Source organism: Eulemur rufifrons, chromosome 7, assembly GCF_041146395.1.
Source record: "Eulemur rufifrons isolate Redbay chromosome 7, OSU_ERuf_1, whole genome shotgun sequence".
NCBI classification, from domain to species: Eukaryota; Metazoa; Chordata; class Mammalia; order Primates; family Lemuridae; genus Eulemur; species Eulemur rufifrons.
In genome coordinates, this window is record NC_090989.1 from 55,335,908 (window position 1) to 55,351,241 (window position 15,334).

Below are 15,334 nucleotides of genomic sequence, written 5' to 3' on the forward strand. Positions count from 1 at the left end.
TATGTGCTCTAATTATATGTGTGCTACTATAGCAATTTGCTACATGCATTATAAAATACTCAAAAATGGAAATTTTATCTGATATAAAATATTTTAAACGTGTTAATGTTTTTTCTCATTAAATACGAAAACCATAGTATTTCAGAAAATAATATGATTACATTTCATTTTAAAAGTTAACCTTTTTTCTTACTAAAACATTTTTGGGAAAACTACATGATTATGCTTCATGTAGTTTTTATCTTGTTTCTATACTTTTTGATTCATTGGGTCAAAGGTCTCATTCCATGATGTTTATGTTAATACTTGGTTTTTAGATGTAAGTAAAATGCACCTCTCAAAAACAGGTAGATGCAAATGGAAGAAGTATCGTTTGTTCCCTTAAGAGTTTTCAACCCAACTACCATTTTTACAGCTTGTCTTCACATTTAATATAATTTGGCTTTTCAATATCTTGCTAGTCACAATAACCTCACCTTCACATTAACTAGGATTTCAGCACAGTATAGGTTTACTGTGAGGTTTATTGTTAGTAAGTAAATGTAAATCTATATTTTAGCTGATCTCCTGATGTATGTGAATTTTTTTGGTTAACTTGTCACATCTCATTAGATTGCCATGGTTTTACTTCGTATTGTAACTAACTGATAAGTTTTGTGTGTTAGGAGTAAGATATTCACATTGCCAGTTTTTTGTTATTATTTGTGCCCACACTGATGTTATGTTCATTCTACCAGTTCATTGTAGGAATGATATTTACGATGAATAAATGCTTGTGAGTATATGATATATAGATTAGCACTGACACCTCCGCTGGGTCCATGTGTCAGGTCTTCACCTGTTACTTGGGGCAGTCATGTAATTTCTCCTTTATATTTTTGACTGTTGGTTAAATCTAGATAAGTTAACATTCACCTGAGCTCTCATAAATCATAGTATGTCACACGATGTTGATTATACTGAGAAGGGACAACCAAGTAAAAGTGTAACTGTCTAGTTGATTTTGTTCTGGAGCTATGCTACTCCATTCTCCCCACATGATACCATGGGTGCCCTGTGTGGTAGATAAACACCTGCTACCTGGACAAGTGGAGCTACCAGTGCCAATCCATGTATTAAATACTAATAAACATTTATTTTTATCAAATGTCTTTTTTTAGATAAGTGGTAATATTTCTGTGCTTCATTGGGTGATAATGTATTTCATAGATTCTGTCATCCCACTTAAGGCGTTTATACTGTGAGGACAGGGACTATGTAAAATTTATCCTTGCATTCTTAATATTTAATACTTAGCACAAGGCCTAGCACATATTAGGTTCCTGGTAATTTGTTGGATGAGAGGCTGAGAAGACTGACCGAAATAAAGCACTTGTATTAAAAAGTAGTGAGAAAGAAATATTTGGATGGATATAGAGGCTAAGATATTCATATTGAGAATATAAAAAATTAAAGGGTATGTTGAAAAATGAAGAATGGAATTCTTTATAGGGAAAAATTTGTGATACAGTGATATATAATATGGGAACAAATAAAAGGTGGGAAGATAAATTTATAGGCCACCACGTTAACCTATGAATCATGAGATGTCATCACTGAAGTTTTGACAAAGAGACTGAAGGGAAAAAAAGGATATTATGTCTCAGTTTTGATGTGAAGTAGATGTGCACATATTAATATGTTTGAGTAGTTTTCACATTTTTAAAATTCATTTGTGTCAGTGATAAACTTTAGTTATCTGTAATATTTAGTTTATTATCTGTAATATTAACATATACGTTTTTCCCAAAAGTTCTTGCATCTGTATTAATTTTTTTTGTTAAGTTTGTAACTGGTTACATTTTAAACATTTTTCCCAGAAGATATGTACATAATATCTTTAACTGGGGGCAGTGTACTTGTTTTATGTATTGGGGAATGCTATTTTTTATTTTTTGGAGGTGAGTTTCTAATGAATGTGGGTTACCATAGCTGCTGTGATAACAACAAGCTGTTCTTTTTAGAGACACATTCACCAGTCTTTTAATGGTGAATATTATAGCACTTTTTGTCTTTTTGTTTTCTGTTGCTTGTAAGCATATCATTAGATTTCGTAGAACATCTCTTTAGGTGATGGTAGTGTTGCTTCGAGTCAGTTACTTAGTAAACTACCTAATGTTTAAAAATGCCATATGTTTATACATTTGCTGACTTAATTTTTTTCTTTTGTACTGGTTTTATTGGAATTTAAAGTCTATGTAGTATTTGTGTTTATATGGACAGGGATGTGAGGGAGGCAGTTTTGTTGTTAAATTCTCAATTTTTATCAAAGTACTTAAATCCAAAATATTTCAGCTTTTTGTTTGCATTTTATACTAATTTTCATCAACTGTTAATATCCTTAAATTGTTAACACCTTAAGTATATTACTACTTTCTTTTTTTCTCAGAAGAATCAGAAAAGAAAATATGAAATCTATATTTGTAGATATATGTATTTAGCATAATCCATATATGTATTTAGCATAATCAGTTTACTCAGTGAAGTAGATTATCTAGTTGGTAAATGGATTCGTACCTAGTTTTTTTTCCATTTGCTCATTTCAGCATATACCAGCCTGTTCTGATGGCAAGAATTGATATGCAAAAAAGAGAGGATAAATACGAGCAAAGAATGAGTGGAACCAGATGAAATAAAGATGCTCAAATTAAGATAGAAGGATGTGTTGTGGTATACATGCAGTCAACTCTCAGTTATTAAATCCTAGAAGCTAGAAATTATGACAAATCTGACACAGTTGGATAAGTAGATCATAATTAAAATGTGGAAATACTGTCTATTTAGACTTGAGAATTACTTGATATTAAAAATAGTATATTTAGAGTTGAGAATTAATTTAGAATATTAAAAGTCAATGAGATTATGTTTTATTACTTACAGAGCACTACCAAATTTCAGATTCTTGCTAAGATTAAATGAAAAACTTTCTTAAAGGAGATGTATCACTTGATACAGAATTTATAATGATCTGTGGATTGAGATCATTTATAATGATCTGTAATTTGGGCTTATTCAAAGGACAACCTGAGATTTTGAAAAGTGATTTTTGGAAGTATTATTATAAATATTAACTTTGTCATTATGATTAAAATAAGAACACAACATTTAAATTCTGTATACTTGGGCAAACATGATAGGGTTCCTTTAGCAAAAGAAAAATTTCCATGAAAAGGAGAACTTTAGAATAGTGCAAAATAAGTAGTGTATTCAACAATTGAGATTTTTTATTTGTGCCACTGATTAGGTATATGACCTTAGTCAAATTACATAATGTTAATAGTTGTGAATTGGTCAATTGGCTTATTATTAAAGACTGAATAGAATCATCTATTTTATCGCTATGGACAGTGGTCAAAGCTATAATTTATATGGTGGGAAAAATGATAATGTAGAATAGATTATCCATAAGTAATCCCAGATTTCTTCTTCACATTTACAAGTGCAGAGTAATATTTGATGATGCTAGATTTACAAATCTTTTTCTCGTCTAGCACATACTCAAGTGGAGATACTAGGGATTAGAGAAATGAGCAACAGTAGGCTTGTATTAGCAAATGAGGGTAATGCCAAGAATGAAAGTGAGTTGTAATGTTTCAAAATAATTGTATATTAGTTTTACTATTCTTAGATTCTGTTCATTGTTGGAAAGGTTATTGAAATGGGTGACTTGCGCTTACTGGTGTAAGATTTTTAGTCTAGAATGATGCTAACAAAATGCCCCATTGATAAGTAAACCGAGCATTATTAGTTTGCTGATGACATTTTTATAATTGGAAAGAAAGTAAAACATTCTTTTTAGCAATCTAAAACACCATATGACCCGCATTTTAATAAAAAACAGTTGCAAAATGCTTCTAATATGTATTTATACAGAAATGCTGTGATGGTAAGTAGGTGAAACATACTTCAAAACCAACAGTGCTTTAATTCCATGCATTTGCTGTGTCTAGATTTCAACTTCCTGCAATTATTTACGAGTATGTGTGAAAACGTCAATTTAAGTGAAAACTAAGATCTCTTCGTTACCAACTAGGGGACCCAAATACTGAGTCTACATTAAATGTTAAAAAAATACATTCTTCTCTTCTTCCAAGGCGTAGAGTGGAGGCTTCTACCCTACCCTGACCTAACTTTATTTCACTCTGCGTTCACTACAATTCATTGATTGAATGGTCTTAGGCAGATTATTTAACTTTAGAGCTGCAGTATCTTTAGTTATAGAATGTTATCTTTAATATCTTTCTTATTGGTTAGAAAGATAAAACAAGATCACGTATATGAAGGAACATTGTAACTTATTAATCACCCCACAAAGTTATTAGATTTAAGATAGCTGAAATTATCAATACTTACAAAGGCTTGATGGCTTTGTCATATCCCTTAATACATATATTTGAAAATATATAGTTAATTGTAATAATTTCAGTAGACTTTATCACTTGGGAGTTATGAAATAGAGGGACTCAATTATCTAGAAAAATGTGAAATGCTAATTGCTAAATATGTTTTTTAAATTCTTTCTTACAAAGTTTGTGGTTATAGTCTGGGAAAGAGAAATTAGTATTCAGAAATGATATAGGGTGTCTATGGCCAGGAAATAGGAAAGGATTACTATTTAATTTTGTAGTAGAGAAGCTATTTTAAGTGCACTTTGTATTCAATGTGCATGAATTAAGGGAACCTTTGTGCAAGTCCTATTTTAATAGTTCTATTTTAAAATATTTAAAAGTGTTGTAATATTTAGTGTCACTTTTTGATATTTATTTGATCTGAGATTTTTTTCCCCTTGAAGGTTTTGTTTTCATTAATAGATTTTTTTATTATTTTATCAGAATAAAAATGGTAAATGTATTGGTCATTTCTCTTAGAGAATACTGATTTTTTTAATCATCTTTTAGAGTAAGAACAAATTATTTTTTTTTTCTCCATTTCCTTTTCTTCTCCAGACATTCTTTGTCCATAAAAATAGATTCACTTGTGGATGTCTGACTGGGGTTATTTACATAATTAAAAAAAAACAAACCTGGGGTACTAAGTTAATATAAGTAAGAAGGAAGGATGCTAGCATAATGTTACTAAAACTAATGAATCAAACTTGGTGTCTTTAAGCTGGCTGTTGAATAACATACTTCAGTTAAATAGTCTTTGCCCAATGTAGAAATTAAGGTATGCAATTTTAAGAACTCTTTTTAAAATTGTTTGAAAAGCCTAATTTTTATTACTTTACAGATGTTCCATTTAAGCAGACCTCTTCCATAGCAGTAGCTGGAGCTGTAATTGGAGCTGTCCTTGCCCTTTTCATCATCGCTATCTTCGTGACTGTGTTGCTGACTCCTCGAAAAAAGAGACCATCCTATCTTGACAAAGTGTAGGTAACTTTTTCCCATGTGTTTAACGGGGAATATTCAGTATGTGTCAGTCTTTATACCTACCATTACAGCTACTCATGTGTAAAGTGTTTAAGGATAGTGTTTAAGAAGTAAGGATAATATTTGGCCTTTGTCAGATGACCCTGGTTTCATCAGAACGTCTCAAACTACATCTTGGTAAATTGAACAGTGTCAAGGGCCTGCTGGAGACAAATTAGATACCTTTACGGTATCTTTCTAAATGGAAACGTAATTGTACTTTATGTTGTCTTGCCTTCTGCCTGGAAATGTAGGCCTTTGATGAAGTAGTATTTGAAAAACATGTAAAAACATCTTAGAAGTTTTATTATAATTGCTTCATCAGATTATTTGTGTCTTACGTATAGATTTATCTTTCAACTATCTAGAGTTACTAAATTAATAGAGTTTTAAAGCTTTTTCCTTGAAGAATAATACTTGGTTTTGGTGAATTATAAAATATACATCTTTTTGTTTAAAAAATAAGCAATATTTTAGGTCTAATCATTGAGATAGAATTATAAAGCAGAAATAGCACTTTGCCATAGAATCAAATGACCAATGTCTACAATTCTTTTAATTCCATCAATAGGTTTGTTGCTTCATCTGTGAAATGTGAATAATACTTTTCCTATTTACCTCATGTGATTGTGATGAGAATCGTGAAGTTCTATACAAATGGCTTTATTTCTTGTATGGTTTATTAATGTTTTTAAAACATAAGCCTGACTTTCAAAAAATGTATTTCTTCTGTCTTCATAAATGCTAGTGTATGTGTTTGCTTCTCTAATCTGGCATGGTTGTAGCACTAGTCTTTTTGGACTAAAGACATCTGGGTGTCAGTTTTAGCTCTATCACAATCAAATCAGTGGTATCACCATGAACAACTCACTGTACCTTCATGAGCCTCAGTTTTTTTACTTAAATGGCCTATATATGGCACCTTTGGAGCTAGAAATTCGCTATGATTTTCATTGATGAAAAGAAACAATTATTGCAAATAAAGGATGGTGAAATGCTCTTTGAGTGTAATGCTTGTGAGACTGGAGTGCTTTAATATTTCAAGAGTGACTGACATTTGGTTAACTTCATCTTAGTTCCCAGATTATCTCAGGCTTTTTTTTTTTAGTTTCAAAAACAATTTACTAGTAGGCTAATAAATTACTGTAACCATTTTATTTATTGTTTAAATTCTATTTATTTAAAATATTACCTTATGCCCATATTGAGAAATTTCTAGACAACAGAATTTATTACTTCAGCATCTATACCTTTCATTCTCTTTAACCTTTAATATAGATAACCATTTATTTGAGTTAATAATCACAAATACTGAAAGTGTTATCTGTGATCTTCAAAAGTGTGAGAAAATATATATATAAAATCATTTTCTAAAATGCAGAGAGCAACAGGGCATATTTAAATCTATTTTTGTTATAACTAAACAATGTTTAAAATATATGAAATACTAGGTTTTTTATAGATTGTCATTTTGGCAAAAATAAATGCATTCCCTAAGGATGTAATGGTCCTTTTGTTTATTTCAGGTGACAAAATGTATAACGTTGTGTAGGTTGGAAATCTTAATTTGTGTGGTGAATATTCCAAGAGTGACCAGGGCTTTTAAAAATCAGTCTTGGAAGTATTCTCAAAATACAGTATAAACTTTTTTCGTTATCATTGTAAGATACAGTCTTTTAAATTACTTTTATGACACTTTGGAGGAAAATGTAATGACACATATATTTGACATCTTTAAAATGTTGGTAGCCACAGTCAAATGGAAAAACATGCAATACTTAAGTAAATTGGTCATGTACTAGATGACTTGCTTAATAATAATTTCCAAAGAAATTCTTCTATTTGAATTGCTTCTTTAAGTATGAGTTGATTAGATTTGTTGCACACATTGGAACTTTCAGAACCAGTATTTCCTTTTATTTTTTATCTTTGATGGATTAATGGAAATATAAGAACTGAATTAAACATGTTTAGTATAAATATTATCTATTTATGTAGTGTGAGGAAAATATCCTCAAAACTTACGATTTTGTCTGAGGGCTCTACTGAAAAAAATTTTTTAAATCTTATGAAAACCTCAATTTTTATCCCTGTTCTTTTTTATTTTTCCTTTGATAAATGTAGAATCACAATTCTTAACCTTTTTAATGCAGGATCGACCTTCCACCCACACATAAACCACCTATGTATGAAGAACGATCCCCACCTTTGCCTCAGAAAGACCTTTTGTATCAGGTATGTGTTCATGAGCACACTTAAAATAATATAAAATACAATAAAAAATACTAAGCCATTTATATAATTTCTTTCAAAATGTTTTATACTCATTTCTTAAATATTCTTTAATGTATATAATACATAATTCGTAGCATGCCTAATTATTTCTTTGAAACATTTAAGGGATCAAATTTTGTCTACACACTGTTAATAGTAAGAGAAGTTATGGCCAATATAGCTAAGACAAATCAACATTGTATTAGGCTGTTTACTAAAAAGCTTATGGATGAAAACTTATTGTTAATACAGTTTTATTGACATACATATTCATTGTTAAATATGCATTTTTGTGTAAAATAAAAAGTAGAAAAGTTGAATATCTTTGGTAGATTATGAAGCGTTTCTTTTTCTTGGAATACTGTATTTTATTTTATTTTATGATTTTATTTTATTTTGGAATCACTCCACAGTAATTCGTGTACTAGTATTGATGCAGTTATTTTATCCTGTGTTCTATACCTAGATTGATATGCCTTATGTGGTATTTTAGAAAGTTTAAACTATCAGAATATTTGAATTCTTTTATTCTTAACTATGGTTTGGGGGCTTTTTCTGTTTGTTTGTTTTTGTCTTTTTCTCTATCACCCATATAACATATTGGAACACTAGCCCTGGATTAGGGTTTTATTACCTTTGGGAATTATCTGTAATATTTTCCTTCTAAAATATATCCTGTATCTTAAGCCTGAATAAGGCAAATCATATGTCCATCAATTAATTGATTTAATTTGGTGAAAAAAACTCCAAAGGGATGTTTCTGTCAAGATGTTCTCAGTTTCTATTTCTTAGCTGGCCATATAGCTAGTCTACTGCCCAAGCATGGGGCAGGAAAGAGCATTCCCTGGCATGTGCATCCCCTGTCAATGCCACCAGCTTTGTCATCTTACCCAGTTAGGTGTCCTGAGGGTGAACATATGTCATCTTTTCAGACCTTGTTCCTACATAAAGAGTGTAGCCTAACATCTCTTTTGGCAAATAAATGAACTTGACAAGTTGTGTGAAATATCAACAAAATACTTAGCTAGAGTTGTTGTTAACTGCAGCGGAAGGATAGCTCTCTTCCTCCCTCAACAAAGCTATTAATTAATCAGAAAATTTCTTGATTTAGTTTTGACAGCTTTTTTAGAACATTGTTAGTGATTTTCTAGGACAACCCTAATTGCGTGTAATTTGAATCTTGTCAATAAAACCAGTTGGTTATATAACTTGTTATTTATGTTTTCAAATTGAATATTTACAAGAGCTTCTGAATTAGAAAAAATTATTTGACTCAGATCATGTGTCCTGGGTTTTAGTTAAGAAAATATGACTGCCATACATAGAGGTGTCAGTGTATCTAATCCCTCTGAGTGGGAGAAATAGCAATATCTTAAGAAAAAATATTACATAACTTACTTATTTGTAATAAGTTATATTTCTTTTTTGCAGATTAAATGCAGATTAAATGATTGATAAGAGCTGGCTTCATTCTAGTCACCATTATCAATGCCAAAAGAAAACGTACATGATTAAAAGAAAAGAATTAAATATTGGCTTTTTAAGACTGTTTTGAGCAATCCAGAGAGGAGAGCATGTAATTTATAGCTTTTCATGAGACTAAAAAGTCTGTGTTATAAACCTCTCATCTTCTTTCATCTTTTTGAATCCTTAGCATTGAATTATAGAAACTCAGTTGTTATAAAAATTACCTACTCACTATTTGTACTTATATATATGTATTTTTGGTTCTCCTAATTTTTTATTTTCTTAATTATAAGTTCTTTAGAAGCAGAAACTATGGCTACTACTTCCTTTATAACCTTTGTTGATATCGAATAAACTCCTCTGTACTGAGGCTATTTAGCAATTGTGGTTGACTTGTGGTGTTAGTGAATTTAATTGTTTATAAAATAAGTTTCCCAAGCAAGATGAAGGTAGTATCAGAAATTTAGGGGGACAGAGAAGACAGTTTCACTTCATCCTTATACTGTGTAACACCTAGAAAACTGGTTTCAAACAGCTTGGAAATTTCATAGCCCATCATTATTTTTGAGCAAGGTAATACAGCTTTGGAAAAGGTACCAGTTTATAATATCATTTCCAAAGTATTATCACTATCAACTGATAATAACTAGAAATGAACTTCTGCGTTTTGACATTACCACCAAAAATATTTTTAAAGCACTTCATAAGCCATAGTATTAATTCAGTTTTTATACTAAAACTTAAAAACAAAATAAAACAAAACTGTTTTAATGGCTTATGCTCCTTGGGAACTCATGCAAAAAGGTATTGTCCTAACCATTAATTGACTTATATTGTGTTTTTTGCCTTCATTTTTTAAATAATTAATTTAGACTATTCATACTTAAAATACAATCAGAACATTAAATGTTGAGTGGTTTGTTTGAGACTTATGTTAAGTTCTCAGTATCATCAGGGAACTCAAAGTCTTAATTGGGGTAACTCTTGATTGACTCAGTAAGTAGAAGTAAAAGAACTATTGAAATTAAAAGCAGTAAGCAAGTACAATGAAATTTCCTCCCAAATTTCAGAGGACCTAGTAGTTTTCTTTCTTTAAAAGCATTCGTTATTTCTTTATTGGGAGCTATTCCTTTTTAAATATAGAGAAGTCTGGAGAGAGAACTGAGCTATTTTAAATGTGCAAAACAAAACAACTAAATTGTTTCCATAGAATAGACGTATTTAATATTTGTGAATTAAATTTTACATAGACATTATCAATCTAATTTTACTTTGAATTAGGCCATTTAGTCTTGATTTTAGTCTGGACAGATTGTTTTGTTGAAGTTCTTTGAACATGTTAAAAATCAAAAATTGGTAAAGGCCACATGGACTTTTGAGAAAATAATATAAATATATTATTTAAGATAAATGTTACAGATCTGTCTAAACTTAGATGTTCACTCATTCATTCAGTAAATCGTAGTACAGGTTGCTGAGTGATTTTTTTTTTTAAGTAGATTCAGTTATGGAATCCTTGTCTAAATTAAGGCTGACCTAAATGGAGAGTTGCCTTAGGCAGCTACCTTCATATTAAGTGGCAAGCAAAGCCAGTGGGACCTCAGTGCCTGCCGTAGTGCCTGACATCTCACCAACTAGACATTAATAATATCTGTTACTACTTATTTACCTGAAAATACCAATGGAGAGACTGTCTCAGGCTGTTGATTATTGTCAAAACTCTCCTTATATATTGGCACCATAATTTTATATCTTAGAATTTCCAGGATGGTCCTAATTTCACATATTTATGTCTTAGCGTCAATATGTATTTAAGTTGACATAACCCAATTTTGTGTTCCTAAATAAACATGGTGTTATATTAACTCCTGTTCATAGTTATTCCACAGAAAATTTGACCTTTCTTTTAGATGTTTATCTCAGATCGCCAGCCTTCATTTGTGTTTAAAGCTTTCTAAGATACTTCATTTATGCTCCAGAAGTGTCTTAAAGCAGATTTACTGAATACTTAGCACAGTTTTGATGGCTTTTGAATGTATTCAGATGTCTTAAATAAAATGAAATTAGAATTAGCATTTTAATTAAAATAAAATAAAATCTTATTTTAGAAACATCTTAAATTTGAAAACATTTAAATAAAAATAGACCTCAATAATAAAACATAGGTTATAATTTAAAAAAAAAGCTATAAGTTAGAAATACTAAATTAAATTCAAGATGAATTTTGATTTAGAAAGCTTTAGAATGCCAAAAATTAAGACATTTAAAAAAATAATTAGTTGGAAAAACATTCGAAAGGGTTTATTTTGGGTAGTCATGACCACAGTTTATCCTTGAGCAAGTTGACCTTAGTCATTTGACCTAGAGCCACTAAATTATTCCATTTTCTTATATAAGTATGGGAATTTTTCACCCAGTTTGCCTTGGCAACCTGTCAGATGAGTTTCCATAGTTGCAAATTTCCTGTTCCTAGGCATGATAGTAGACACAGTTACCTCTCTCTCCCCAGAGTCTTGTTTTCACCACTGTTTAAATTTAGTTGGGGATGATCTAAGATTTAATTTGATTCCTTGGTACATATTCTCAAACCAAGATCTTCATCCACTTAGTTTTATATACAGTAATATCCCTTTCTTTGATTTATTGGTATTTCTTAATTGGGAGTATGTTTAGGGCAAACCATTAACCAGTTGGTGACTCAATTTTTTTTTTCATGTATTGCTTGCTATTTAGGAATCTCATTCTGAGGAATAAGCCCCAAAGTGATATATGTATTTTCTTGGGCATGTAAATTAAAACTTTAATCTTATAATTCAGACTAAACAACACTTAATTATTGAGAAGTTAATAAGACCCACTGTTTGTAAAAACATATCTGGACTGGTACTTCAGTCTGAAGCATTGATGATGCTTTACAAATATTTTTCAAAAACCATTAGGCCTGTTAAAATCATTTTCGTATTTACAAACATAACTTACTTTCCTATTTTCCTTACCTTTGTGTGCTGATAACTAGCAAATACATGTGTAATACATTCATATTCATGATCATTTTTATGATTAGTTTCCATGACAACCAAACAAGAAACTTAGAATTTAAAATACATTAAATTCTTTTAGGCCTACTTCTGGTTTTTCAAGAGATCTAGCTTGAGTTCATTTAACATTTCTCTACCTACATATTTACTCATCTGTTTTTCCAGAGCCTAACTCCATGATGATTTCTTATTGTTCAGTTGATTTGGAGAGTGTAATGTTTCTTACAGTTTTGGAAAACAGAACTAGGTCCAGAAGGGGAAGTTCACAGGAAGATAGATTTGAATACTCAATATAAAGAAGACCGTATCAATAGTTAGGTCTGTCTGATAATGATGCTGATACCTCAAGAAGTATTAATAATACTGGCATTGTTTAGAGGACTCAGCTGTTGTCCTTTGTTGTAGGTTTTAGGAGGCATTTCTGCACTGGGAATAAAATTAAGTGTTACTTGAGACCAATGTTCTACATAAATGTCTTCATGTGATTCTGAGTAAAACATTTAACCCATACAGTTGATTAGTTAGCTAATGAATTACTAAAAGCATACACAGTAGAGGTAACCACCTCTATTCTATAGATGTTTTCATTGAGTTTAATTTAAAAGTCTGTTGCCAATTCCAGATACCATTAAATCTTTTTGAAAAGCAACTTGTATAAGCAAATATTTTAAGATTTTTCACTTTTTTAAGAAGATTTCTTAAAAATGCGAATTACACATTGTTTTATGGTTGGTTTACAATTATGACTGACTACTCACATAGATACTAAAAGCTTAAAATGCACTTTGAATGGTATCTCTACAGTAGCTTTAACCACAATGAATATTAAATGAGATATAAAACCTGCTAGCTGCAGAATATTTTTTAGTACGTTAGTAACTTTGGAAGAATGAGAATTGTTAAAGGCTTTTTAAAGGAAATGCATAGCTTTGTGATGATTTCTATTTTAAATTCATTGGCACTTTAAAGAAGGTAATAATCTCAATTTCAGATGTTTGGTGGGCAATAATTATTTAGACTGTCAATTCTGTTCATTAAAAGAAGTGGCATGTAAATGTATTTGACACATTTTAAATGTCTTATTATTGATGTATGTGTTCCTATGGAAACCACAAATACCCTTTTTGAAAAATGTTATAAAATAGTAGCTTTTTGTAATGTTGTAAAATAGTTTACTTTTAAGTAGAACCTGAGAAAATTACAGGCTGTAGTGAAGAAAAGGTAGCTACAAAGTTGAACAATTTTATTGTGGTTATTTCCCATTGAGATATGAACTGTATGAAAACTGTAAAACCATGTGTACATGTGTGTGCGCACACACACACACAAACTAATTGTACTAAAACATAAAAACATGAAAAATAAAAGAAAAAAGTGATAAATTGGACTCCATTAAAATTAAAAACATTCAGTCTTTTAAATATACCATTAATAATATAAAGGCGAATCACAGAATGCAAAAAAAAATTTGCAACACGTATCAGACAAAAGAATTGTATCCAGAATATATGAAGAACACTTAGAACTCAATAGGAAGAGAACAACGAAACTTTTAAAAATGAGTACATGAAAAGATACTCAGCATTATTAGCCACCAGATAAACACAAATTAAATGACAATGAAATGCCACTACACATCCATTAGATTTGCTAAACTTAAGACTGACTGAACTAAGTGTTGGTATTATAATTAATAACTTCCACTTTTTTATGCCTATTTTTTATACTTCTTTGGTTTACGTAAAAGGAGTTTATGCTTTATTTTCCATTTTTGCTCTACTAGGTTTATTTTTGGTTATTATTTTCTATCCTAGAAAATATGTCTCAAAGTACTGCATGTAATTAGAAATCCAAATACCAAAATTGTTCTTAAGAAGTATTCCTTCTCATCACCTAAGAGCGCATTTAGGAATAACATTAATCTGGTGTCGAGCAGATGTAGGGGAGGAGGGGATGGGTGTCTACATACATAATGAGTGTGATGCTCACCGTATAAGAGATGGACACACTTGAAGCTCTGATTTGGGGGGAGGGGGACACAAGGGCAACATACATAACCTAAACTTTTGTACGCCCATAATATGCTGAAATAAAAAAAAAGTATTCCTTCACCCCTGCTTTCATTACAGTTCTTACATATACTTGGATATAATGAATATGAATTCATATTATAATGAATTGATTGGCTCATATGAAATGACTCAAGTTTTTTTAAAGTCCTGTGCAACAATGGTCCCCAACCTTTTTGGCACCAGGGACCAGTTTCATGGAAGACAGTTTTTCCGTGGACTCAGGGGCAGGGTGGTTTCAGGATGATTCAAGAGCATTACATTTATTGTGCAGTCAAACCTCTCTGCTAATGATAATCTGTATTTGCAGCCATTCCTGATCACAGCTTCAGTTCCACCTCAGATCATCAGGCATTAGATTCTCATAAAGAGCGAGCAACCCTAATGTAGGGTTTGTGCTCCTATGAGAATCTAATCCCACCACTGATCTGACAGGAGATGGAGCTGGTGTAAGGGACGGGAAACGGCTATAAATACAGATGAAGCTTCGTTAGCTTGCAGGCCACTCACCTCCTTCTGGGTAGCCTGGTTCCTAACAGGCCACTGACCGGTGCCGATCCCCAGCCCGGGGCTTGGGGACCTTAGCTTTACAACTGAGTAATCCTGTTCTTGGTGGTAGTTTTGCATAATGAATGAACTGGAATTGAGTAAGTAAGTTATCCGCTATACTTAATTTATTTTTAATTGAAGAATACTATATTATAGGTTACATAACTTGCCAAGGGAAAGAGTTCTCAGGCCAGCACGTAGTAAATCTGAGTCACTGACCAGGAGTTTGAAAACACCATTTGAGGTCTCATAGCCTAGCCTTCCGTTCAAGGTAAAATTTCCTCCAACTCCACCTCAAAAAGGTAGTCAGTCATCTAGCTTTCAACTTAAAACACTTGTGTCAATAATTTTACTGCTTCACAAGATATTCTATTTTGATAGATAAAAATGCTAAAAAGTTAGAAATCTAGTCTCCTTTCAATTTATTTAATCCTGATGATCTCTGTAATTCTTAAAATTCACTTAAATATTTTAAGCTACAGTTATTAAC

At 31.1% G+C, this 15,334-nt stretch overlaps 1 protein-coding gene across 2 annotated transcripts in view; it reads left to right on the forward strand.

Annotated features, from left to right (window-relative positions):
• NECTIN3 (nectin cell adhesion molecule 3) overlaps positions 1 to 15,334 on the forward strand; it is a 101,323-nt gene that overhangs the window by 58,206 nt on the left and 27,783 nt on the right. For both annotated transcript variants that reach the window (XM_069472582.1, XM_069472583.1), the window contains 2 exons: positions 5,269 to 5,407; positions 7,601 to 7,682. In XM_069472582.1, coding sequence (XP_069328683.1) covers positions 5,269 to 5,407; positions 7,601 to 7,682 — 221 coding nt within the window. The remainder of the gene's footprint in view (positions 1 to 5,268; positions 5,408 to 7,600; positions 7,683 to 15,334) is intronic.